The following is a 27,895-nucleotide window of genomic DNA, read 5'->3' as shown; positions in this document are numbered from 1 at the left end:
TATGGGTGACCTTTTCTCTCAGCTTAATTAACAAATACAGGTTAAGAAAGTGCAGTTTTATGTGGAATGTTAACCATGGTGCAGCTGTTATTCTTGACACAGTAGAGTTTGTCCAGGCACTATCACAAAGAATTGTTAAAAATCCCAGTGTGCTGCAGGATTTGAACTGAAAACACTGATTTCCAGCCAACTTTTCCATCATCACCTACTAAAGGTTCTGTCTTGTCGCTGCAGTGATTCTTCATTTCTTGCCTTTTCAAGCAACTAATTCTGATTTATTCATCTCAGGTGTAGCTGACAGGTATAATTGACAGACATGATGAATCTATTACTTCTGCTCTCTGATCGTGTCAGAAGTGAGGGCAATTTTGCAGTCCTTAAAGTAATTCGATAATGCTTATTTGGGCAGTTGCTAAAGTTTGAAAGCTGCTGCAAAATATCTGTTGTCAAAGATTAGTTTCAACCACAAGTGAAAAGTACCATTTGCAATGAGTCAGTAAAATAATTCCACTTTTTTCAAAGACAAATCTAATGCTGAAAATTCGTTGCCAGAGGTGTACATACAAACAAATGATTTCAGTTAGGGCACACTGTAACATCTTTTATTATTATTATTATTATGTATTAAAAAACCATTTTATGCTTGATGTCTATACACTGAGGTGGCAAATGTTGCGGGATAATAATATGCACGTACACAGACACTGGTAGTATCACGTACAGAAGGTATAAAAGGGTAGCACATTTACCCAACTGTCATTTGTACTTAGGTGATTTATGTGAATAGGTTTCTGGCATGATAAGGCCACAGAACAGGAATTAACAGACTTAGAACGTGGAATGGTAGTTGGAACTAGACGCATGGCATGATCCATTTATTTATTAGGGATTTCAGTATTCCGAGATCCACAGTGTCGAAGAGTGTGCTGAGAATACAAAATTTCGGGCATTACCTCTTACCATGGACAATGCAGTAGCCGACAGCCTTTACTTAGTGATCGAAAGCAGTGGTGTAAATTTGTCAGTGCTAACAGACAAACAACTCTGCATGAAATAACCACACAAATCAATATGGGAGGTATGATAAACGTATCTGTTAGGACGGTAGGACGGTGCAGCGAATTTTGGTGTTATGGACTATGACAACAGACTGACCAACATTAGTGATTTTGCTAATAGAACGAAATTGCATGCAGCACCTCTCCTGGGCTTGTGACCATATTGGTTGGACTGTAGGTGACAGGAGAACCATGGCCTAGTCAGATGAGTGCAGATTTCAGTTGGTAAGAGCTGGTGGTAGAGTTCGAATGTGGTGCAGACCCAATGAAGCCATGGACCCAAGTGGCATCATGCCTCATTATATCTCTAGAGGACTTCTAAACATGGACCCAAGTGGCATTATGCCTCATTATATCTGGAGAGAACTTCAAACTTCTTGTTGAGTCCATGGCACTTCAGATTGCTGCATTACGGCAGGCTGAAGGAGATCCGACACAATATTAGGACATATCTACATCTACACTTTACAAACAACTGTGAGGTGCATGGCAGAGGGTAAGTGCTATTGTATCAGTTATTAGGGTTTATTCCTGTTTCATTCATGTAGTGAATAGGGGAAGAATCATTGTTTGAATGCCTATTTGTGTGCAGTAATTATTCTGATCTTATCCTCATGATCCTGATGTGAGCGATATGTGGGGGTTGTAGTATTTTCCTAGAGTAATCAATTAAAGCCAGTTCTTGGAACTTTATTAATAGATTTTCTTGGGATAGTTTGCATGTATCTTCAAGAGTCTTCCAGTTCAGTTCCTTCAGTATCTCTGTTGTGACATTCTCCCACAGATTAAACAAACCTGTGACCATTCATGCTGCCCTTCTCTGTATATGTTCAGTATCTCCTGTCAGTCATATTTGTACAGGTCTCACACACTTGAGCAATATTCTAGAATGGGTCACACGAGTGGTTTGTAAGCAATCTCCTTTGTAGACATATTGCACTGTTATACCAATAAACCGAAGTTTACCCACAACTGAGCCTCTGTGATCATTCCATTTCGTATCCCTACAAAGCATTACACCCGAGTATTTGTACAAGTTGGTCGATTCCAATAATGACTCGTTGATATTATGGGATACTATGTTTTTGTTTTTTTTGTTTTGTGAAGTACACAATTTTCCATTTCAGAACATTTAAAGCAAATTGTCAGTCTTTGCACCACTTTAAAATCTTATCAAGATGTGACTGCATATTATGCAGCTTCTATGCAGTACTTCACTACAAAGAACTGCATTTGCAAAAAGTGTGAGGTTACTATTAATATTGTCTGTAAGGTTATTACTTTACAACATGAACAGCAAGGGCCTCAACACATTCCCTTAGGGCACAACTGAACATCTGACAATTGTTGGGAATGCTGGAGGGCGGCATAGGTTATCGTCCATCAGAAAGATTCTCAGCAGTTAGTTATAAAATGATATTTATTAAAATGAAGAAATACTCAACTTAAATGATGCTTCTTCTTGAGAAATGTCCAGCATAATTAGATGTTTAAATTGTTACAAGCCCTATGAAATATTAAAGTCCTGTCACTGTGCCTCTGAGTAATGCCTGCAAAGAATCCAAAGTTGGCCTGTAGAGTCTAACTCTTGGAAATGACAGATGAACAATGCAGCTTTTAGACTTGGCAGTACATAACTCGGCGCATTGAACAAAACTGCCCGCCTTAGCTCAGGCGGGCCCATGGCTTGGCAGCTGCAACCCCTGGCAGACCTTGGTATAGTTTGTACTGCAGGCCATACAGCTGCTGCACTACAAGTGTTTTGAGTGTGGCTTATCAGTTGTGGTGCGGTACTCTCTGGAGTTACGTGTACTGTCACCACAATGACGACTCTCCATCCAAGATAACATGCTGCATCCTCCCTACCAAAAAGTCCTCAATCCAGTCACAAATTTCACTTGATACCCATATGATTGGACATTTGACAACAAGTGTAGGTATGGTACTGAGCAAATGCTTTCCGGAAACCAAGAAATACTGCATTTACGTGACTGCCTTGGTCCAAAGCTTTCGGTATGTCGTATGAGAAAAGCGTGAGTTGAGTTTCGCAAGAGTGATGTTCTCACAATCCACACTGGTTGATATTCTGGAGATCATTCTGGTCAAGATAACTCATTATGTTTGAGCTCAGAATATGCTCTAAGATTCTGCAACAAATTGATGAGAAGGATAGTGGACAGTAGTTTTGTGGATCACTTCTACTACCCTTCTTGTAGATGGGTGTGACTTGTGCTTTTTTCCAAGAACTAGGCACAGTTTTTTGTTTCTAAGGATCCACAATAGATTTTAGTTAAAAGAGGGACTAACTCAGCCACAGATTCAGTATAGAATCTATAGGGTTTCCATTGGACCTGGAGCTTCAGTATAGAATCTATAGGGTTTCCATTGGACCTGGAGCTTTGTTCAATTTTAATGATTTCAGCTGTTTCTCAACACCACTGACACCAATACTTATTTCATTCATTTTTTCGTGGTACGAGGATTACATTGGGGCAATTCTCCAGAAGTTTTCTTCTTAAAGCAACATTTAAAAACAAAGTTAAGCATTTCAGCCTTTGTTTTCTTACCCTCAGTTTCAACTGTCTCATTCGCTAGGGACTGGGCACTAACTTTGGTGCTACTAACAGCCTTTACACATGACCAGAATTTCTTAGGGTTTTATGAAGTATCATTTGACAATATTCTGCTACTGTAGTCAGTGAAGGCGTCACACACTGGTCTCTTGGACAGCCAAGCACGTTTCATTCAGCATCTCTCTGCCTCGAGCCCTACACTTTGTTTTACACCTTTCAAGCAGTAATCTCTGTTTCTGTAGAAGTTTCTTCATAGTGACTATATACTGTGGAAGGTCCGTTCCCTTATGAACTGTTGTACTGGCTACATATCTGTCCAGTGCATGGCCAACTTTTCTTTTAAATGTGAGCCATAGTTCCTCTTCATGCCCCTATTCTGTGCTGAAAGTTTCAAGTTCCTCATTGAGGTATGACACTACTGATTTCTTATCTAGTTTACTGAACATATATATCTTTCTGCTTGTTTTATTTGTCTTTTGTACTTTGGCAGTCATTCTTGCCACAACCGCGTCATAGTCACTGGTGCCAGTTTCGATGTGGATATCCTCAAAGAGATAAAGTATATTTCTTGCCATTAGACCCAATATATTTTCATCAGGGGTGGGGTTCCTAGCTATGTGTTCCTGGCAGTTTTCACAGAAGGCAGTTAGTAATGTTTTGCAGGGTGCCTTATTGCGCCCAGCACCAACAAAACTGCAATTTTCCCAATTAATTGCTGGATGATTGAACTGGGTGTATATGTCCCAGGAAAACTGGGAAATCTAAGAAAAACATGGGAATTTTTTAATCCAGGAACAACGTGGGAATTTTTTAGAACTCCAGGAATTTTTTGTTGATTTAGTTTTCAATTAAATTTTTGTAAGTTTGACTGGTAAGAACTGATACTCATAAAAGACTGTTCAGGGTTCCTGCATAATCGTAAATTCTAACGTAAATTTCTTACTCAACTTGAGCAAAGCGAAACAAAAACAAAACTGCACAACCACACTTGCCGGGCAAGCATATCACGTGCACAAATTGCGTGCAATCTATCAGATTGCCAGGGATTTCCATGTGACCAGAAATCAGCAACCAGTTGCTACAACATGCCCCGACATGTGCTACTTATCATGTGATTGGTCACATATGAAGTGGAAGCCGGAGATGCCATTTATATTAAGAAGTAATACAAAATACATCCTTTGATTTTGCAGCGATTTGCAGCATTTGGAGCTTGTACTATAGAAGTAGCAGCAATGGGAAGTTGTTAGTAATAGTCGCAATATAGTGGGCTCCATCTTATGATTTTTGTTATTAAATTTTTTAACTTCTAAAGAGAAATACATACGTAATGTAATGTTAGGAGGACATTTTAATGTAAATGTTAAGAGCAAATCTATTGCATATTGTTTTCAATTTCCTTGTTATTTTATGTAATCTAATTCTCCTTCTTACAATTTATAACAAGAGTTGTTGTACTCGGCAGTGCTACTATTAACATCTGTGTAGAAACATTGAATAAATTGTGTAGTCCTGAAGATTGCAATTAAACAATATGACAAATGAATAAAAAAAAGGAACTGAGGGCTAATAAACCTGAAACGAATTGTATTGGTTTACAGGACCCATTTGTCGTCAGTGGAAAATGTAAGACATCTGTAAAATGACCTACATTTCCCAAGAAAAGCATTTCAAAACAAGTTTAATAACTTGTAATTCTAGTCTATTTTAAATTTATGTTTTGCAAGTATTAGTGGGGATATGGAATCAACTGCAACTGCTGCTAAACATTGCAATTCATTTTCCACAGCAGAACTTGTCGACACAGTGACATTCATAATAATGATTGCAATTGCTTGGGAAATTGCTCATTTGTGGGCTGTTATGATGAGCGACAAATTGCAGGCAATATTTCATGTGATGGATCGCTGCGATCCATTGCTTGTCTGTGGGACTCTTTACAGGTTGCGGGAAGACATTGCAAGTGGTTTCATTTTATACAAGATTAATTATATTAAGTGTGAGAATGTGCGATGAATTTTTTAAATTATGGAGTACTGGAATCTCATTCGGAGCTTAGCTGTGAGGATCAGCCTCTTAGAAAAATTTCAGGCTCAAAAGACCAGACAGTTATGCTGTTACGTAAAATTTTACTGGCACATTTGTGTTCGATATACCTTAAAGAGTAATGCACACTAGAAAGGATCAAGTTTCAGGGTTAATTCTTCATATTTACTTTAATTCTTTCATAGATAATAAATTATGCAACAATGATGGCAAAAAGCATACCTAATTGTTGTTCAAAAAGAAAAAAAGTACCGAGCGAATTCTTGAGCAATTTCTCGTGTAATTGGCATTTCTGTGGAAAAATAAGTGCTTGACTGAACATGTATTCAGCCAGGTAACCCACAAAATGCTTGGTGCACAGCAGTGAAGTTTATAACTGTGCTCGTAAGAAATATTCAGCTGCTGCAGTTTAAACTGTCCCTTAGGATCCTGCTTTTTTTTTGATGACCAGTATTATGTTAAAGCTTATCTTTTCTTGTAGCTGTACTGTATGAATATTAATTTAAACCATTAACTTTCCTTATTTGTGTTTTTACGCTACTTAACAATGATGTTGCTATTGGCTGACTACATCAAGTATTCTATGCTCTAAATATCTGCTGTCATTGCCAGATGAGATGACCTGACCTGAATTGACCTGACCTGTAATGGGCTGACAAAAGCACATCAAAATCTCAGCTTCAATGCTTCGGAAACTGCCATGCTGTATTTGGTGGAATTTGTGTTTATACTTCAGTAATACAAAAATATGCAGTATAAATGTTGCCGCATGTCAAAGATCGTTACAAAACATGTTTTTTTCTTTCTGAGTTTTGTTTCCTAAAGTGTCTGGAAGTTCTATCTGTTACATAAAACCTTCATTATTCAAAGGATTGGTTTTACAACTCCAAGGGAAAGTATACCTAAGTTACTTAACACAGAATAAATGTACTTACATGTGTGAAAAAGTGAATTTTCAAGAGGGAAAAATTGTAATACCCTGTTAAAGTCTCTACCAGTGATTACATTATGATTGGGGAACATGCCTACAAGTGAACTGAGGCTTCCTGTTAAAGTTTTTGGTTACATCAGGAGATGAGCGTGGTGGGTGATAGAAGGATCTAATTATCGTTTTATGACCAACCCTATACTGACTCTTGCCCTAACAATCTCACATGCAGCTTCAGTTTCTATTTCAGTGGATCTGAGTTTCTTGTCTATTGCCACAAATACACCACTTCCATTTCTCATTAGCCTATCCTTTTGATATACATCCAAATTTTCCCCAGGAATCTCACTACCATCTATTTCAGGTTTCAACCAGCTTTCTGTACCTAGTATTATGTGAGCTTCACTACTTTCCAGGAGCGCTTCTAACTCGTGGCACTTCATTGCAAAAGTTTCAGCAGTTGACTACTACGATTTTAATACTCTCACACGTAGGAGGCATTATATTTTCTTACCTTACACTTACGCTTCTGTGTCACCTACAGCTGTTGTTATGAGGATTGGATCCTCCTGCAGGTGTGGGAGTTAAAATAGTCCCGAGGTATTCCTGCCTGTCATAAGAGGCGACTAAAAGGAGTCTCACACGTTTCGGCCTTTATGTGATGGTCTCCTGTCGGGTTTGACCTCCATTTTTCCAAATTTTCCCAAAGAGCGAGCCAATTGGGGAAGGGTGCCTTACATGGTGTATTGTGTCCATCATGCGCTGAAACCCGTCGCATCATTCGTTGAGGTGGATCTGCACTTCTGCTCAGTCTCCAGCTGTTGGGCGAGGTCTCCCTCCTGGGTGTGTTTTCCTCCATCCATTGTGCTGTATCTTTTTCTGCACTGACGATGACAATGGACCTGTTTCCTTTGGTGTACCTGATATCCAGCACGGCAGCCAGTCTGTTGTGGTGGGGCCACCACGTACCCTGTCAGTTGTAGCCCCCTGACCACACAGGGATTGCTCTGCTGATGCCTGCACCGTTAACTCCCCACGTATGGCAAGGAGTAGATGCCTAGCACCCTGGGGCATCGGGACTCCTGGCAATGGCTATCCTGCTAGGTGACCTTTGCTGCGGCTTCGTGGTGCCCATAAGGAGGGCCCCTGGTTAGAGTGGGTGGCATCAGGGCGGATGACACGTGATAAAGTGTACCACATCATCACTTGGTGGTGATCACACACCAGCAGTCTCTAAGCATTCCAAGTGTCAGTACAACTCAAGGAAGTACGACCCCTCCGTGTCCACACCATGGGAGGAGCGCCAGGCTAAGGATGGCAGCAGACCTTTTCACCCCAGTACCTCATATGTATGAGAGCTGATGGGGACTCCTTTGTTTCAGTGAACCCTCAGTTTTTTTGTTAAGCATTAAGAGGGCAAGTTTGGAGAGGTGGAGGGCTTGTCCAAAATGCGGGCAGGGTCAGTCTTGATAAAAAAGGCATCCTCTGCCCAGTCACGGGCATTACTCGCTTGTGTCATGCTGGGGGTTGTTTCCGTTACCATCATGCCGTATAAGAGTTTAAATATGGTCCAGGGTATTATATTCCACAGGGACATTCTTGTGCAGTCTGACGACGACGAGCTATGTGCCAACTTAGAGCACCGTGATGTTCATTTCGTGTGACGCATCCATAGAGGTCTTTGAGGGTGACACGTTGCCCAAGAAAGTTAAAGTGATGGTCTACCACTGTGATGTCAAGCCATGTACCCCTCCCCCAATGCAGTGCTTTTAAGTGGATACTTCCAGCGTCACATATCGAGATTGTGGATGGTCCTTGCATCCCAATATTCCGTGTGCCCTGCCTCCCATCTATGTCAGATGTGGAGAGGATCATTCCCCTTGCTCACCAGACTGCAGGATTTTACAGCAAGAAAGGAAAATCATGAAATATAATCACCTGGACTGACTGACCTACACTGAGGCTAAGAGGAAATTTCAGCATCTCCATCCTGCGGCTATGACCACCTCTTAACGCCACCACTACGAGAACAGTTGTAGCCCTATCAGCTCCACAAATTCCAGTTGGCTCTCAGAGCCGGAAGATTACATCTGCCCCCTTGATGGTGGGGGGCACTTCCCTCCCTGTTGCTCCCATACCACATACCTTGGGAGCACTGCCCCCCAACCATCGGGGATGTCTGTCCCCACTTCTCAGCCGGAGAAGCGAGTTCACAATCATCCTCAGTCCCTGAGACTGAATCAGTGAAGCCCTCCCAGCAAGAAAAACCCAAGGAGCAGTGAGAGAAACCCAAAAAGAAGACACCCAAGACCAAGGGAATTGCGGTGGCACCCACACCACCGCTATGTACAAGCTCTGTGTTTGAGGATGGGGTGGAGATTTTAGCGTCTGCTGAGGACCTAGATCTCGCCGGACCCTCAGACACAATGGATATAGATTGCTCAGGAAAAAAGTCGGTGGCAGCAGGTGACCCTGAGACGTAAAGTGCCTCATTGAATATTCCATGCCTTCCCAGCCTCACGATCTTATTATCCTCTAGTGGAATTGCGGCGGTTTTTTCCACCACCTGGCTGAGCTACAGCAATTGTTAACCTTTACACCTGCGTTCTGTGTTGCCCTCCAGGAAACCTGTTTCCCGGCATTGCGGACCCCTGCTCTTCGCGGCTACAGGGGATATTACAAGAACTGTAGTGAATATAATAAAGTGTGAGATGGAGTTTGCGTCTGTATCCTGAACTCTGTATGTAGTGAGCCTCTGCCCCTTCAAACCCCTCTTGAAGCTGTGGTTGTCAGGATATGGATGACACAGGAAATAACTGTCTGCAATGTATATGTTCCTTCAGATTGTGCAGTACCCCTGGACACATTGGCTCACTGATTGCTCAACTCCATAAAACTTTCCTACTTTTGGGAGATTTTAATGCTCATAACCCCTTGTGGGGTGGTACCGTGCTTACTGGCCGAGGCAGAGATGTCGAAACTTTACTGTCTCAGTTCGCCCTCTGACTCTTAAATACTGGGGCCGCCACACATTTCAGTGTGGCTCATGGTAGTTACTCGGCCATTGATTTATCATTTTGCAGCCCAGGACTTCTCCCTCTATCCACTGGAGAGCACCTGACGACCTGTGTGGTAGTGACCACTTTCCCATCTTCCTGTCACTCCCCCGGCGTTATACCCGCGGGCGCCTACCCAGATGGGCTTTCAACAAAGCAGACTGGGAAGCCTTCACCTCTGCTGCCACCATTGAATCTCCCTTACATGGCGCCATCAATGTTGTGGTTGAGCAGGTAACTATGACGATTGTTTCTGCGGCGAAAAATGCGATCCCTTGTTCTTTTGGGTGCCCCTGGTGAAAGTTGGTGCCTTGGTGGTTGCGGGAAGTCGCTGAGGCAATTAAAGAGTGTCGGCGAGCTCTACAGCGACATAAGCGGCATCCTTCCCTAGAGCACCTAATAGCCTTTAAACGGCTCCGTGCCCGAGTTCGCCAGCTTATCAAAAGTTGGAAACAGGAGTGTTGGGAGAGGTATGTCTCGACCATTGGGTGCCATAGGTCACGTTACCGAGTCTGGATGAAGATCAGCTGTGTTTTTGGGTTCCAGACCCCAACAGGTGTCCCTGGCATTACCATCGATGGCATGTTATCTACCAATACAAACACAATTGCCAAGCACTTTGCTGAGCACTGCGCTCGAGTATCTGCATTGGAGAATTACACCCCAGCTTTTTGCATTCCCAAATGGCAGATGGGAGGGAAAGTCCTCTAGTTCACTACACGCCTCAGTGAACTGTATAACACCCCATTCACAGAATGGGAGCTCCTCAGTGCCTTGCTCATTGCCCTGACCCAGCTCCGGGGTCAGATCGGATCTGCAGTCAGATGCTTAAAACATTTCTCATCTGAAAACAAGCGACATCTCCTCATCGTTCTTCAACCGGATCTGGTGCAATGGTGTCTTTCCATTGCAGTGGCAGGAGAGCACCATCATACCGTTGCTAGAACCTAATAAAAACCTGCTTGATGTGGATAGCTTTTGGCCCATCAGCCTCACCAACATTCTTTGTAAGCTGCTGGAACGTATGGTGTGTTGATGGTTGGGTTGGGTCCTGGAGTCACATGGCCTACTGGCTTCATACCAGGGTGGTTTCCGCTAGGGTCACTCTACCACTGATAATCTTGTGTCCCTCGAGATGCCATCCAGGCAACCATTTCCAGACTCCAACATCTTGTTGCCATATTTTTTGATTTATGAAAAGCGTATGACATGACCTTGTGACATCATATCCTTGCCACGTTATACGAGTGGGGTCTCCAAGGCCCGCTCCCAATTTTTACCCAAAATTTCCTGTCGCTCCTTACTTTCGATGTCCAATTTGGTGCCTCCCATAGTTGCCCCCATATCCAGGAGTATGGGGACCCACAGGGCTCTGTATCGAGTGTATCTGTATTTTTAGTGGCCATTAACGGTCTAACGCCAGCTGTAGGGCCGTCCATCTCACCTTTTCTGTATGCAGACAGCTTCAGCATATCGTACTGCTCCACCAGTACTGGTGTTGCTGAGCGGCACCTACAGGGAGCCATCATGGCTCTAGCCCATGGTTTCCAGTTTTCGGCTGCAAAGACGTGTTTTATGCACTTCTGTCGGTGTCGTACGGTTCATCCGGAACCAGAACTTTACCTTAATGACGATCCACTCACTGTAGTGGAGACGTATCGATTCTTAGGACTGGTTTTCGACACTCAATTGACTTGGCTTCCTCACCTTTGTCAGCTTAAGCGTAAGTGCTGGCAGCATCTATGCCCTCTGCTGCCTGAGTGACACCAACTGGGGTGCAGATCTCTCTACGCTGCTGCCAGCTCTACAGAGCCCTTGTTCAATCCCGCCTTGACTATGGGAGTGTGCTTTATGGTTTGGCAGCACCATCAGCATTGCATTTACTCGACTCAATGCACCACTGTGGCTTTGACTAGCCACAGAGCTTTTAGGACGAGTCTGGTGACCAGTACCCTGGTGGAGGCTGGGGTCCCTCCATTGAAGTTTAGGCGTGCGCAACTGCTCACCAGTTACATAGCACACATTCGTAGTTCTTCTGCACACCTGAATCACCGTCTTCTTTTCCCCCCCACAGCGGTTCATCTCCCGCATCAGCAGCCCAGGTCAGTGCTTACAATTGCAGTTTGCATCCGATCCCTTCTATCTGAATTGGAGTCCTTGCCTTTAGCACCTATACTTGAGGGTCCATTCATGTACACCCAGGCTGCAGCTTCGCCTGGACCTATGACATGGCCCTAAGGACTCAGTTAAACCCACGGCTCTCCGTTGCCACTTCCTGTCGATTCTTGACAAGTATCGAGGCCATGAAGTGGTTTACACTGACGGTTCAATGGTTGATGGTCACGTCGGCTTTGCATATGTCCAAGGAGGACATATTGAACAGCATTCCTTTCCCGATGGCTGCAGTGTTTTTACTGCAGAGTGGGCTATGTCTCGTGCTCTTGAGCACATCCGTTCATGCCCTGGGGAGTTGTTTCTCCTGTGTTCTGAGTCCTTGAGTAGCCTACAAGCTATTGACCAGTGCTGCCCTCATCATCCTTTGGTAGTGACCATCCAGGAATCCATCTATGCCCCGGAACAGTCCGATCATTCAGTGGTGTTTGTCTGGACCCCAGGTCACGTGGGAATCCCAGGCAATGGACTTGGCAACAGGCTGGCCAAACAGGCTACGTGGAAACCAGTTCGGCTTCTCTGAACCTGACCTGCATTATTCTGTCTTACACAGCAGGGTTTTTCGGCTTTGGGAGACAGAATGGCATAACAGTACGCACAACAAACTGTGTGTCATTAAGGAGACTACAAATGTGTGGAAGTACTCCATGCGGGCCTCTCGCAGGGAATCAGTTGTCCTCTGTCGGCTCCTCATTGGCCATACGTGGCTAAGGCATGGTTACCTCCTCCGTTGCGAGGACCCACGTTGGTGTTGCTGTGGGTTACAAATGACGGTCGTCCATCTCTTGCTGGATTTCCCACTTTTACCTGCTCTGCGGCGGACTTTTAACTTTCCCAGCACCCTACCTTCGGTGTTGGGCAACAAAGCCTCAACAGCAGCTTTAGTTTTACATTTTATTCTTAAGGGTGGGTTTTATCATTTGATCTAAGTTTTTGCACGTGTCCTTTGTCCCTCTGTCTCCTCCACCCTAGTGCTTTTAGGGTGGAGGTTTTCATGTGTTGCAGAGTGGCTGGCTTCTCCATTTTATTCCCATGGCCGGCCGGCCACTGTAATCTGCTTTCCTGTTTTTCTCTCTTCTAACTGTTGCTTGTGTGTCTCTCTTGTTTTCTTGTCTTCTTTTGTTCCTTTTAGTGTTTGTTTCCTTTCCTTCGTTCTTGTGGTTTTTTCTTTCTTTCCGTTTTGTGTTGTACGTTTCATTTGTTTTATTCTTTCCCTTGTGGCATTGCTTTATTCGGAAGACAAGACCAATGGCCAAGCAGTTTGGTCCCTTCACCCCTCTTTTACACCATCCAACCAGGATGGATGGAGAGTTGTCTAATTTAAAAAACCCTTGTTTTCATCCCACACATAGTGGTCTACCTGAGTGGCAGCCTCTGATGTGTAGTGCACACCTGATGCTTTTAGTGGGACCCTTCATTTCTCAGCCCTATGGTGCAAGTGCAGGAAGTTGCAGCCTTGCTTGTCACATGACCTTCAAAGTCTCTGGTTCAGTCCCTCCAGTCTACTCAGAAACAAAAGGCCATGATCGGTTCTGGTGACAATTCTGTAGGTTGTGAGCTTTGTTGAAATATCATGCACAGGGCTAGTATTCTGAACCTACTCTGCCAGTCACTGGAATGACCCAACTACGATCTAGGAGCCCAGATGACGGGCACCATTTGTTCTAACGTGTACCACACTGTGCGACAGTCTAGAGAAGGAACTACAGTCCAGTCTTCCTCTGTGAAAAAGCTTTGAAAAAGACATTTAGTATTTCGGCCTTTAGTCTGTCATCCTCTGTTTCAGTACCATTTTGGTCACAGAGTGTCTGGACGTTTTGTTTTGATCCACCTACCGCTTTGACATAAGACCAAAAGGCAGTACCTCAAACTTATTGGGCAGGGGATCGGTACAAAAGCCTGAGTCCTCCCTGGTACCTGCCCATCCTATACAGGACACCTAGGTCCACCTCTGACACGCCACTCACTGTCAAGTGGACAAGTAATGACAGATGTGTTAGATCAGATGGTCAATTTTCGAATAACCGTGCTGGGAGGCAGCCAAACATCTAACACAAAGAGTTTGAATCAACATGAAATTCACATAATGAGAGATAACAACTACTCGCGCGCGCGCACACACACACACACACACACACACACACACACACACACACACACACATATATATATATATATTTCCAATCCCGGGAGCGGAAAGACTTACGTTAGGGGGAAAAAAAAGGACAGGTATACATGCGTACGCGCGCGCGCTCGCGCGCCCACACACACACACACACACACACACACACACACACACACACACACACACATCCATCCGCACATAGACAGACACAAGCAGACATTTGTAAAGGCAAAGAGTTCGGGCAGAGATGTCAGTCGAGGCGGATGACAGTTGACTGACATCTCTGCCCAACCTCTTTGCCTTCACAAATGTCTGCTTGTGTCTGTCTGTGTGTGAATGGATCTGTGTGTGTGTGTGTGTGTGTCTGTGTCTGTGTGTGTGTGTGTGTGTGTGTGTGTGTGTGTGTGTGTGTGTGTGTGTGCAAGTGTATACCTATCCTTTTTTCCCCCTAAGGTAAGTCTTTCCGCTTCCGGGATTGGAATGACTCCTTACCCTCTCCCTTAAAACCCACATCCTTTCGTCTTTCCTGATGAAGCAACCATTGGTTGTGAAAGCTTGAATTTTGTGTGTATGTTTGTGTTTGTTTGTGTGTCTATCAACCTGCCAGCGCTTTCGTTTGGTAAGTCACATCATCTTTGTTTTTATATATATAAATAAAATAGAAAGAAACATTCCACATGGGAAAAATATATTAAAAAACAAAGATTCCATGACTTACCAAACGGGAAAGTGCTGGTAGATAGGCACAATAAAAAAAAATACACGAACACACACGCAAAATTTCAAGCTTTCGCACCCAACGGTTGCTTCGTCAGGAAAGAGGGAAGGAGAGGGAAAGATGAAAGGATGTGAGTTTTAAGGGATTGGGATGACTCCTTACCCTCTCCCTTAAAACCCAGATCCTTTCATCTTTCCCTCTCCTTCCCTCTTTCCTGACGAAGCAACCGTTGGTTGCAAAAGCTTGAAATTTTGTATGTGTGTTTGTGTGTTGTTTTATTGTGCCTATCTACCAGCGCTTTCCCCATATCTACCAGCGCTTTCCCCGTTTGGTAAGTTATATATCCCTCGAGCTGGCACGCCGTTTTCCATAACACGAGCGGGCACGCGGCGCACTTCTTTGTACACCTGAAAAGAATAAGTTTAATAAGTTTCCTTATGTTAACGCTGCTTATTGGATCACTAATTATCTCGTAGACAACTCCCTCAATGTGGGACTATGTTGCTAGTTCGTAACTGGGATCCTTTTTTTTTTAACTGATTGTAAATTTTTTCTTGCCTAGCTTGCTTTGTATTTTATATTACTGCTGCTCACTTGGACATACGACAAGACAGTGTATTGTTGTTACCTGAAGCAGTACTGAAGGAATAGGCATAGGTTTGCAATTGTGAAACATAAATGGAACCACACAAAATCGTTTTATTTTTGGTTTTGCGCACTTTATACACAAGTGCGCCCACTCGAGGGTTAATAGATGTCACTATTAAGTTACACTGACTTCATTAATTTACCTCAAATTTTATGTGGTTGCTTATCACACAGTCCATCCCCTAAATCTTGATGATTAGCAGGATGGAAGAAATTACTGCCTCTTCTTAAGATTGCAGGCAAAAGTCATGCTTGTGAATGAATATAGGCATAATAAATAAAAATATTCTTGTGTCTATGATAACTCTTAGTATATATTATTTTCTTGCATTTTTATCACACATAGCATTCACTACACACATAGCATTTACCACACACATTGTTGTTGCATGAGTAAAAATTACACGTCCTTTTTGTGTGAGATCTAAAACATTAGTACTCTCAGGCGAAAATTAAACAAAAGTTGTTAAAAAATTGAATATTTTCTGGATATTTCTCTTCTGTTATAAAGATAATTTTAAAAACTTATTTTTGCCATCTTCTGTGGCAATGTACTTATTACTAGTGAGGAAAAGAAAACATTCATATAAATTAATAACAAGAGAAAAAGAAAAGAAAAAAGCTTAATATTGGGAACTAGTTATTAAGGTATTACACAGATTCTGTACTTCCTGCAGAAAATACAGGATCCACAGGAAAGGATAGTATTTGAGGTACCTCTGGTACTGGTATCACAGGCACATGACTCTTGAGAGCTCTTCCAACACACCAATTCGCAGCAGCTGCCAATCGTTTGACAGTAGGCAGGGTGATTCCACCTGTGTATGAATGTCATTCAATTCATCCTGTGTTCGAGAACAGCATTCGCGGTGGGGCTGAATTTTGGCTGGTGCAATGTATTACAGGGCAGTGAACAAATAACTTTAAATTAAGCCCAGACTTTTGTCACCTCATTGTACACCATATAGCTTGGATGCAAAATTAAGGAAAAAAAGTGATAGTTAACAATTAGATGCATAAGATGATTTGCTGCACCTGTTTAAGAATCTTCGGAGAAAAAAGTGATCGTATTTACAAAGAAAAATGAGCATCACAATAAAGGTGTCACAAACCATTTGCCCATTTTCGAAATTGCGATATCATGTCCATTAGTATTCAGTGGTTGCTATTATTTGCTCATTAATTTGGGATGTTTGTAGAATGAATATGAATGTTTATCTGATTTTCTCATGAAATTAATAACTGCTATTCAGTTACAAGTATTAGGGGTACAACAGAATATGGGCATGTCAAAAAGGACAATAACTTGTTCAGGTTTTAAACAGTCTTGCTCTGCAAGGTAGACACACACACACACACACACACACACACACACACACACAAAGCACTAAATAACTTTCTTGAAAGTTTAATAAGTTAGCTTCCAATTCTGTGTGGCTGTCTGATGTTCAGCAACACTTCTTTTGGCAGGCTGTGATACATCCTCTTACTCTCAGTTACTATCTGAACAAATGAGTGGACTTTAATATGAGGTGTGTCCACCCTTTGCCTTTGTCGTGGCTTGAACTCTGCTGATGACACTGTCAGTAAGGTGTCTGTGGAGGAATGGCAGCCCATTCTTCCTCAGGAGTCAACACCAGTGAAGGTAATGATGATGTATGCTGAGGTCTTTAGTGAAATTAGCATTCTGACTCATCACAAGGGTTTTTACTTAGGTTCAGGTTGGGAGTCTGAGCAGTCCAGTCCATTTCTGGAATGTTATTGTCAATGAACCATAACCTCATAGATGCTGTTGTATGACATGGTGCTTTGTCTAATGATATTGAGTCGTCTTCAAACTGTTCCTCTTCTATATACAGAACACATGCTGTAAAATGTGGTTATATCCTTCTGCGTTTTAGTATTTTCCAAAGCGGAATAAGGTGATGTAACTCCATCTTCTCCGTAATTCACTGGTGGCACTACACATAATGGCAGGAAGTGTTCTCCAGACATTCATCAATCCTAAATTCTTTCATGGGATTGCCACAGGATATAGTGTACTTCATCATTCCAAGTCACTCATTTCCATCATTCACCACCCAGTGGCTTCGCTCTTTACATAAATTCAAGTGCCACTTAGCAAGGATTACAGAAATGTGTGTCTTATGGGGACCTTCATGACCATTGTAACCCATTCTTTTTAGCCCCCTAAGCACAATCCTTGTGCTAGCTGGAGTACTGGTAGCATTTTGGAACTAATGAGTGATACCTGAGTTGATGCAAGTTTTCTATAACCACCTTCTGCAATACTTGAAAGTCTCTGTCCCTTTGTACATGAGGTCTACCTGGTGTTAATTTAGCTGTGATTGTTCCTTTGTGTTTCCACTTCACAACCTCATCACCAACAGTTGACTGGGCAGCTTTACAAATATTGAAATAGATTTGTTATTCAGGTGGCATCCAATTAGGAATACACATTCAACGTCACTGAGCTCTCCGGACCATTCCATTCTGCTGTCGAGTCTTCTCAACAGGCATCACAATACTCCCTGTCTCCTGTTATACTATTGGGTCTACCTGTTGTGACACCTAGTGCTCAATTATGCATTACATAGGGTTGTGCAGATACATTTAATCAGATAAAGTATATATTCCACCCTGAATATTCCATTGGTTTGATTAGAATATTTAAAATTTGAAGGTGATTTATTAATTTTTTTACTGTTATTTATTATTTTTGTGTTACTGAAGTTACGTCTTTCAATATTACAGGGTTTCTAGAGGTACAAGTACTACTGAAGATAAAGAATACAAATCTTCCTATACAACAAAAGTTACTGGGCCTAACAGGAGTTTGCCAAAAGGACCAAATGATGATCTTCTCTTGTAAGTGTATTGTATAAGAATTGCATTACTTAACGTATATTTGACAGGCACATTGACAATACAGAAAACATTGCTAAGCTTCCATACAAATCCTTCTTCAGATCTAATAGAATAAACATACACCTTTATGGGTACATTGTCTCAGCTAACTACATTTTACAGTCACTGCAGCCCAAATGGAATGATGAATTGTATTGGATGGATTGACTGCGGGGTTGCCTTGGGTGGATCGGTAGAGGGAAAAAGAAAGGTGGGAAATAAAAGGGAGGGTTGAATGGAAGAGTGGCTAACAACTGGGGTGAAAAGAAAGCATGCATAGAGGATATGCTTGGGTCTTCCACAGGGACAAATGTGGCATAAGGATGAACCAGGATATCTCGTAGACACACACTGGGTAAGGGGGTGAATCACTCATTTTTGGGCACAGTGACAAGTAATCGAAGTTTTGGATAAGGATATATGTAATTTGTTCTAGGCTGAAGTGATATTGGGTGATTTTGGTGTTCTACTTAACATTTGGTTCCTGGTGATGGTCACGGGATTAGGAGCATGTGTGGATATGGTATGGGAATTCTTTTTGCAGGCTAGGTTTGGAGGGTAATTCCTGTCTGTGGAAGCCTTAGAAAGTTCATAAGCATGCTGGAAAGAGATCACTGTAGATGTCCCAGCCATGGGTGGATAGACTTTTGGAAGAGACTTTTTAGTGCAGATCTGATAGCCACTATCAAAACAGAGATACTGTTGATGGTTACTGAACTTTATATGTGCAGAGGTTTTTACAGAGCCATGGGATAAGTTGCTTGCTGGCGTGAGGAGATCCAGAGGAAGCAGATCTACTCAGTGGCTGATCAAGATTCTCAATACAACATACTGTAATTCAGTTGCCATTTCAAGACCCATTCCATCAGGGTCCTTTTCTCCCTATCCCATTCCTCTCCACTTTCTGGACTACACTGATGGGAATAATCTCCACAGCACATCCTTTGAACTATCTAGCCTCAATCTCTGCTATTTCATATCTAACCCTCATCCTGACCCTTGTCCCCATGCCACCCGCTTCAGTAATACTACACCCATGGCTTTCTCTCTGCAGTTTCCATTTTCCTCTGTTCTGTCACCCCCTTTCAGTCCACTCATCCACATCATTTCTCACCACACTCAACTCCTCACTGCCTGTGCCAGAGCAAGCTCACCATTGCTACACTTCTATGCTGTGCACTTTCTGCCTCTCTCTCATAGCTGTCAGCCACACTTACCTCCAACTCTTATCTTGCACTCCCAGCCACCTTTTTCCCATCACCCAGTCCTCCCAATGCATCTCCTCACCCTAATCAAGTAACAGTGTTGGTAGAATGTAATTGGCTGGGACAGTGTATCCATGCAAGTGTTCACTCACGCGTGTGCGTGGGCTCGCAGTCACGTGTGTGTGTGTTGGCTCACAGTGGCACGTGGGAGTGGGCTCGTGGTCTCGCAAGTGTGTGTGTGTGTGTGTGCGTGTGTGTGCGTGTGTGTGTGTGTGTGTGTGTGTGTGTGTGCGCGCGCGTTATTAGATTCTGCAGTGGAAGTACAATTAAGTATTTGATGACAATTTTAATGTTTATTTACTCTCTAATAACTTTGATATTAATAGAAAATGAAAAGCTTTTGAAGGAAAATAAAAGATAAATGCAGGTTAGTCTTAATTGACTCATATGAGCTTAATGGTTTTGGTAAACCTAGTTCACTTGCAGTACTTCTGAGACATGAATATCAAAGAAAAAAAACTGAGCATCCAGTTCTTATTACTACGGTTTAGACCTTTTCCTCACCATAAAATGACATTTGTCTATGATGATTTGTATAGATCTTGAATAACTATGCTGTTGCAAGAACCAAGAGTTGACGAGTTAAAATAAGTGCTCCTGTACTTGATATTGTGAGTAGTCTTCCATTGGTAAAGATTAGTTTGTTGTTTTGTTGTGGTCTTCAGTCCTGAGACTGGTTTGATGCAGCTCTCCATGCTACTCTATCCTGTGCAAGCTTTTTCATCTCCCAGTACCTACTGCAACCTACATCCTTCTGAATCTGCTTACTGTATTCATCTCTTGGTCTCACTCTACGATTTTTACCCTCCACGCTGCCCTCCAATATTAAATTGGTGATCCCTTGATGCCTCAGAACATGTCCTACCAACCGATCCCTTCTTCTGGTCAAGTTGTGCCACAAACTTCTCTTCTCCCCAATCCTATTCAATACTTCCTCATTAGTTATGTGATCTACCCATCTAATCTTCAGCATTCTTCTGTAGCACCACATTTCGAAAGCTTCTATTCTCTTCTTGTCCAAACTATTTATCGTCCATGTTTCACTTCCATACATGGCTACACTCCATACGAATACTTTCAGAAATGACTTCCTGACACTTAAATCAATACTGGATGTTAACAAATTTCTCTTCTTCAGAAACGCTTTCCTTGCCATTGCCAGCCTACATTTTATATCCTCTCTACTTCGACCATCATCAGTTATTTTGCTCCCCAAATAGCAAAACTCCTTTACTACTTTAAGTGTCTCATTTCCTAATCTAATTCCCTCAGCATCACCCAACTTAATTAGACTACATTCCATTATCCTTGTTTTGCTTTTGTTGATGTTCATCTTATATCCTCCTTTCAAGACACTGTCCATTCCATTCAACTGCTCTTGCAAGTCCTTTGCTGTCTCTGACAGAATTACAATGTCATCGGCGAACCTCAAAGTTTTTATTTCTTCTCCATGAATTTTAATACCTACTCCGAATTTTTCTTTTGTTTCCTTTACTGCTTGCTCAATATACAGATTGAACAACATCGGGGAGAGGCTACAACCCTGTCTTACTCCCTTCCCAACCACTGCTTCCCTTTCATGTCCCTCGACTCTTATAACTGCCATCTGGTTTCTGTACAAATTGTAAATAGCCTTTCGCTCCCTCTATTTTACCCCTGCCACCTTTAGAATTTGAAAGAGAGTATTCCAGTCAACATTATCAAAAGCTTTCTCTAAGTCTACAAATGCTAGAAACGTAGGTTTGCCTTTCCTTAATCTTTCTTCTAAGATAAGTCGTAAGGTCATTATTGCCTCACGTGTTCCAGTGTTTCTACGGAATCCAAACTGATCTTCCCTGAGGTTGGCTTCTACTAGTTTTTCCATTCGTCTGTAAAGAATTCGTGTTAGTATTTTGCAGCTGTGACTTATTAAGCTGATAGTTCGGTAATTTTCACATCTGTCAGCACCTGCTTTCTTTGGGATTGGAATTATTATATTCTTCTTGAAGTCTGAGGGTATTTCGCCTGTTTCATACATCTTGCTCACCAGATGGTAGAGTTTTGTCAGGACTGGCTCTCCCACGGCCGTCAGTAGTTCCAATGGAATATTGTCTACTCCGGGGGCCTTGTTTCGACTCAGGTCTTTCAGTGCTCTGTCAAACTCTTCACGCAGTATCATATCTCCCATTTCATCTTCATCTACATCCTCTTCCATTTCCATAATATTGTCCTCAAGTACATCGCCCTTGTATAGACCCTCTATATACTCCTTCCACCTTTCTGCTTTCCCTTCTTTGCTTAGAACTGGGTTTCCATCTGAGCTCTTGATATTCATACAAGTTGTTCTCTTATCTCCAAAGGTCTCTTTAATTTTCCTGTAGGCGGTATCTATCTTATCCCTAGTGAGATAGGCCTCTACATCCTTACATTTGTCCTCTAGCCATCCCTGCTTAGCCATTTTGCACTTCCTGTCGATCTCATTTTTGAGACGTTTGTATTCCTTTTTGCCTGTTTCACTTACTGCATTTTTATATTTTCTCCTTTCATCAATTAAATTCAAAATTTCTTCTGTTACCCAAGGATTTCTACTAGCCCTCGTCTTTTTACCTACTTGATCGTCTGCTGCTTTCACTACTTCATCCCTCAAAGCTACCCATTCTTCTTCTACTGTATTTATTTCCCCCATTCCTGTCAATTGCTCCCTTATGCTCTCCCTGAATCTCTGTACAACCTCTGGTTCGTTTAGTTTATCCAGGTCCCATCTCCTTAAATTCCCACCTTTTTGCAGTTTCTTCAGTTTTAATATACAGGTCATAACCAATAGATTGTGGTCAGAGTCCACATCTGCCCCTGGAAATGTCTTACAATTTAAAACCTGGTTCCTAAATCTCTGTCTTACCATTATATAATCTATCTGAAACCTTTTAGTATCTCCAGGGTTCTTCCATGTATACAACCTTCTTTCATGATTCTTAAACCAAGTGTTAGTTATGATTATGTTGTGCTCTGTGCAAAATTCGACCAGGCGGCTTCCTCTTTCATTTCTGTCCCCCAATCCATATTCACCTACTATGTTTCCTTCTCTCCCTTTTGCTACACTCGAATTCCAGTCACCCATGACTATTAAATTTTCGTCTCCCTTCACAATCTGAATAATTTCTTTTATTTCATCATACATTTCTTCAATTTCTTCTTCATCTGCAGAGCTAGTTGGCATATAAACTTGTACTACTGTAGTAGGCGTGGGCTTCGTATCTATCTTGGCCAGAATAATTCGTTCACTATGCTGTTTGTAGTAGCTTACCCGCATTCCTATTTTCCTATTCATTATTAAACCTACTCCTGCATTACCCCTATTTGATTTTGTGTTTATAACCCTGTAGTCACCTGACCAGAAGTCTTGTTCCTCCTGCCACCGAACTTCACTAATTCCCACTATATCTAACTTCAACCTATCCATTTCCCTTTTTAAATTTTCTAACCTACCTGCCCGATTAAGGGATCTGACATTCCACGCTCCGATCCGTAGAACGCCAGTTTTCTTTCTCCTGATAACGACGTCCTCTTGAGTAGTCCCCGCCCGGAGATCCGAATGGGAGACTATTTTACCTCCGGAATATTTTACCCAAGAGTACGCCATCATCATGTAATCATACAGTAAAGCTGCATGCCCTCGGGAAAAATTACGGCTGTAGTTTCCCCTTGCTTTCAGCCGTTCGCAGTACCAGCACAGCAAGGCCGTTTTGGTTATTGTTACAAGGCCAGATCAGTCAATCATCCAGACTGTTGCCCTTGCAACTGCTGAAAAGGCTGCTGCCCCTCTTCAGGAACCACACGTTTGTCTGGCCTCTCAACAGATACCCCTCCGTTGTGGTTGCACCTACGGTACGGCTATCTGTATCGCTGCGGCACGCAAGCCTCCCCACCAACGGCAAGGTCCATGGTTCATGGGGGGGAAGATTAGTTTATTCCTCTTTAATTAGATGTATTTTATTGAACATTTATTGAAACTGTCTAGATCTTCAGTAAACTGAAAAACTTCTAAACTGAAAGAGAAATTGCAAGTAACTCATTCAGTCTCAAAATTTGAAATAATTTGTTCCATCGTATTGACCTTTTTCTTGTTGATCAAGTACTTCAGTCCAAGTTAAAATGGGTAAAGTGGTGAGAAATAATTATGTATCATAGTTAATATACTTTCACTGCTTACAGTACTATGTAAGCTACTGAGAAAGCATTTCTCTCTCTCTCTCTCTCTCTCTCTCTCTCTCTATCTCTCTATCTCTCTCTTTCTTTCTTTCTTTCTTTCTCTCTTGGTTTGAACATTGTAAGAATGAACTATATAATTACAGTTGATGTTACTCCTGCCCTTTTCTCTCACTGGGAAACTATTCAAATAATTTCCACTTTGTTCTACTACATATGATCAATATTAATTGCATAAGGAAAGTTTTGTCAAATAAGATTATGGAGAGAGAAAAGCTGTATTTTCAGGATATTATATTTTGGTTTTAATTCCCTATTAAACTCTCAGTCAATACAGAGAAAATATTAAGTTAATGTGATCATGGTCACTTTCTAACACATTGAATCAAAATTTAAACAGTCTTCACAAAAAATAACAATGTAATCATAGAAATTAATGACATGCAGCTACTTGTAATAATTTCTTTTATTGGTGTTTTAGAGATCTGTAGTCTAGAAAATTTTCTGAAGCACTGAAATAATTATCTCTTAAAATATACTTCTTGAGCAAAAGGAATGAAGTATGGTTTATTGTCAAATGAAATGACTGATTAATCAATCATCTCCTGTTTCTAGAACTGATTACATGACATGGAATGGTCCCAATCCAGATATGGTAAAGGGTCCGGATCGTTCACTACTCTCAGAACGAAGTTACATTGCAAGGGGCCCAGATCCTTCATTACGTAAGGGTCCTATATTTGGTCTGGCAAAGGGTAGCTTGTACTCTTGCCGTCGAGCTGCGCAGACTGAGTCTGGGGAGTCTCGTGGAAAATAGCGGCCGCTGTTATGTGGGCTGCTGTAGAACTAACCAGCTAAGTTGTATTTGTCTCATTCTCACAGCAGTGCCATGCTGAGACGGAAATGAACCTGCAGGTGACACCTTTCAAACATGTATTGGTTGGATCTATAGTGTGTAAGAAACAATTATCGTATTTTTCTGTAGATTGCAGTGATTTAACCAGTAGCCTTGTCACCTGATACTAACAAAACATAGTTGTTTCTATGTAGTGATTGTTGGTCACCCATCACTGTGCAAATTTGTTTTCCTGGTAAACTGGTGTGGACTTGTTACTCCACAGAGCTATGTGTGTGCTGTAAGTGATATTAATGTTGAAGTATGTGCAATATGGGCTGAAATGTGTTTGTCATACTTGTATTATTAGTTTTAGGTGAGCCTGTGTGTAGGAGCTACAGCAACTTAAAAGGTCACAACATATCTTCTGTGGCTGGTACTGTCTTATTTTATTGTAATATTTAGGACTATCTAAAGAAAAATGTTCCACAAAGTGTGTGTACTAAACAACACATATAGTTACTGTAAGCTTCTATCATTGGAATTATTCTTCAGTTTGAGTGTGTGTTTTGCAAGAAAATACAGCTCTCTCACATTTTTCCTGTAAGAGATATGGGGACTCTTTACCTTCTTCAAGCAAACCTGAACACAGACATTTGCCATTGATCCATTTTAATTCTGTGGAAATTTAGGTCTTCCATGGGTAAGTCCGTAAGACAGCTGCCTCAACATTTCCTTTAAAAAGGAAAAGACCAATTCCCTTTCCGATCCCAGCATGTCTGTGTCTCTATTGAACTTGTTGCTGATGGGACATTAAACTCTAATCTCCCATCCTTTTGAGTTTCATTCTAGGCAGCACTACAGGGCCTTTTAATGTGACTTTCAAAAATTAATTTCGAGAAATGTCAGTATTTGAGGCTGTGGAGGATTTTTAATGTCACATGATGTGTGACATCTGTGTACATAGACTTTGCACATAATAATTCCTTCAACCTTAAGATCTTTTTACCTCCCAGCCTTAATCTAATTTCGGCATTTAATTTTTACCTGTGTGATTTGTGTGATTTATGAACCGTTGAGGGTCTCTGCATTGTGGTAAGACTGCATTAGCTATTCGTTGAAATAGCCAGCTTGAATTGTGCTGCCAGAACTTTTTTTATGTTTCCCATAAATTTGATAGAGAGAGAGGTGGGGGGGGGGGGGGGGGGGGGGCAAGGTTAAATTTCCTGATAATCTGATTATTCACCAGTATTATGGGCACTGTTTGCATGCACTGTGTATTGTCAGGTCAAGTCAAGACACTGATGGCAGTGATCTGGTTTCAGAATTGCTGTATTAGACTGGACAGTTCCTTGTTGTTTTTCAAGAGGGAACATCTGCACTACTGTTATGTTGCACATTTCTCTTCCCTTCTTTTTATTCTAAACAAGTACATTACAGATACAACAGTATACACTCAAATATTCATCATAGTCAATCACATGTTTCAGTTACTTATTATACTTAATACAGCTATAAGTATAACTGAATATCTCACAGTTTGGTTGGAAGTCATCATGATTCACATTACAAGAAGATACTGTTGGGCTTTGTCAAAATATTGTGTGGTTAATAGAACCAGTTACGTGGCTGGTCACTTGAAGTTTACCTTTATTGCACTCAGTTTGGGTAGTGCATCTGATATCAATATTATTCCCACTATTGCAATTTGCTAAGGTCAGCCTCAATTCGTAATTCTGAAAAATCATTTATCATAGTATATTATTGCTTTCTTTATAGAAATTTTACTGTCCTCCAATTTTGTGTTTGTTAGCCAGTTTAGCAACTAACTGTCAATTCTTTTGCCTGTCATTCCGCACGTACAAGGTCAGAGTATCTACTCTAGAGTCTTCATCTGGTAACATTACAGTTATGGATAATTATGGTTCTCCCCAGACATTAGTTGCAATACACAGTAACTTCCACTGTTCTGTCAAATGTACTTTGCAGTTACATGTATTATCAGAATGACATTTTCTACCCCCTTTAGTTGCCTCACTAAAAATGTCACGAAAAGTTTTAATGAATTAGGATTTTTAAAATGACTGTCTCATTTATAAATTAAAATTTTTTAGTAACACCCTATCTCCATGAACTGACACTATTATGATAAAGAATTAATGACATTATACCTGCCATTAGAAAAAGAATTGCCACTGTGTAATTATATATTTCATTCAAACCTATACCTATGATGTCTGACTTCCGGCCGACATATCAATTATGACTTTCCTTTTCAAATTTATGAACTATGGCAGTGCTGGATACAGCTTCCTTATCGAAGATCCTATTATTTAATGATAAGCAAACATAATATTTGTTTTCTCAGGTTTGCCCAGGCCATCAAAATTATGTATCCTTTTTTAATTTTATTGATTGTAAGCCTGCTTTGCCCTTAATAAAACACTGTACAGAGTACTGTAGGCTAGCAGTTGTTATGTTGTGAGAGTGTATTTATTGTCTCCTCACATTTCCCCTAGCTACAGCACTTTCGTTAGCATCTTGAATGCCTTTATGAAATATTCATGGAAACTTTCTAGAAAGACTGGGACTCAGTCTCAATGGTACCAGTTTTAATCAGTCAAGAAGTTTGTTTTGTCTTTTCTATTTTGTACAATTTGTATTTCATCGTTTCTTGATTTAAGTGTTAGTGTATGTTTCTCAATTCTGTACATGACATTTTCTCTGTTATTAAAAGACATTATTCTTCATTCTTTAATACATTCTCTTGTTATTTGTAACAATCTGAGAACACATGATAATGGAAGCTGACATCATGACTCTCTCTCTCTCTCTCTCTCTCTCTCTCTCTCTCTCTCTCTCTCTCTCTCTCTCTCTCTCTCTCTCTCACACACACACACACACACACACACACTGTTGTATCTCAGTTTTTTGAATCTCATTTGCTATCAGATTTTTGTTGTTAATTTCATACCTGTTGACCAGCTGTACATATCTCTCTAGCTTTGATCTCAGTATAACCATTGTATCATACCATTCCCTCTAACTTGTCCATCTCTTTCACCGATTGAAAGAAACTTCGGCTTCAGAAGCTTAGGTCTTTTTCAGCTTTTGTTCATGTATGTGCCTAAGCAAGCAGATTTTCCAATTTTCTTGTTTATGGATAATTATATGTCAATTTTTTACTTCAGTTGCACACTCCTAAGCAATTAATAATAAAAGCTGCTGTGACCCTAATGCTATTGTGGAGTACGTAATGGCCTTTTAAATTTCAAAGGCTACAGGGGAGTAATAAAAATTATGTTTGTGACTTCTGTCATGGCTGTGGACACAAAAGATGATTGAAAGAGATTTCTGTTGCTTGTTACAAACACAGTAT

The 27,895-nt window shown here is 41.4% G+C and overlaps 1 protein-coding gene across 3 annotated transcripts in view; it reads left to right on the top strand.

Moving 5' to 3' along the window:
* The window catches only part of LOC124613877 (histone-lysine N-methyltransferase 2D), a 187,212-nt gene extending 162,008 nt beyond the window's left edge, over positions 1-25,204 (top strand). For all 3 annotated transcript variants that reach the window (XM_047142607.1, XM_047142608.1, XM_047142609.1), the window contains 2 exons: positions 18,079-18,192; positions 24,297-25,204. In XM_047142607.1, the coding sequence (XP_046998563.1) occupies positions 18,079-18,192; positions 24,297-24,498 (316 nt within the window). In that variant the 3' untranslated portion in view covers positions 24,499-25,204. The remainder of the gene's footprint in view (positions 1-18,078; positions 18,193-24,296) is intronic.
* Positions 25,205-27,895: the final 2,691 nt, after the last annotated feature.

Source organism: Schistocerca americana, chromosome 4, assembly GCF_021461395.2.
Source record: "Schistocerca americana isolate TAMUIC-IGC-003095 chromosome 4, iqSchAmer2.1, whole genome shotgun sequence".
NCBI classification, from domain to species: domain Eukaryota; kingdom Metazoa; phylum Arthropoda; class Insecta; order Orthoptera; family Acrididae; genus Schistocerca; species Schistocerca americana.
This window is presented reverse-complemented; position numbering and strand designations above follow the sequence as displayed.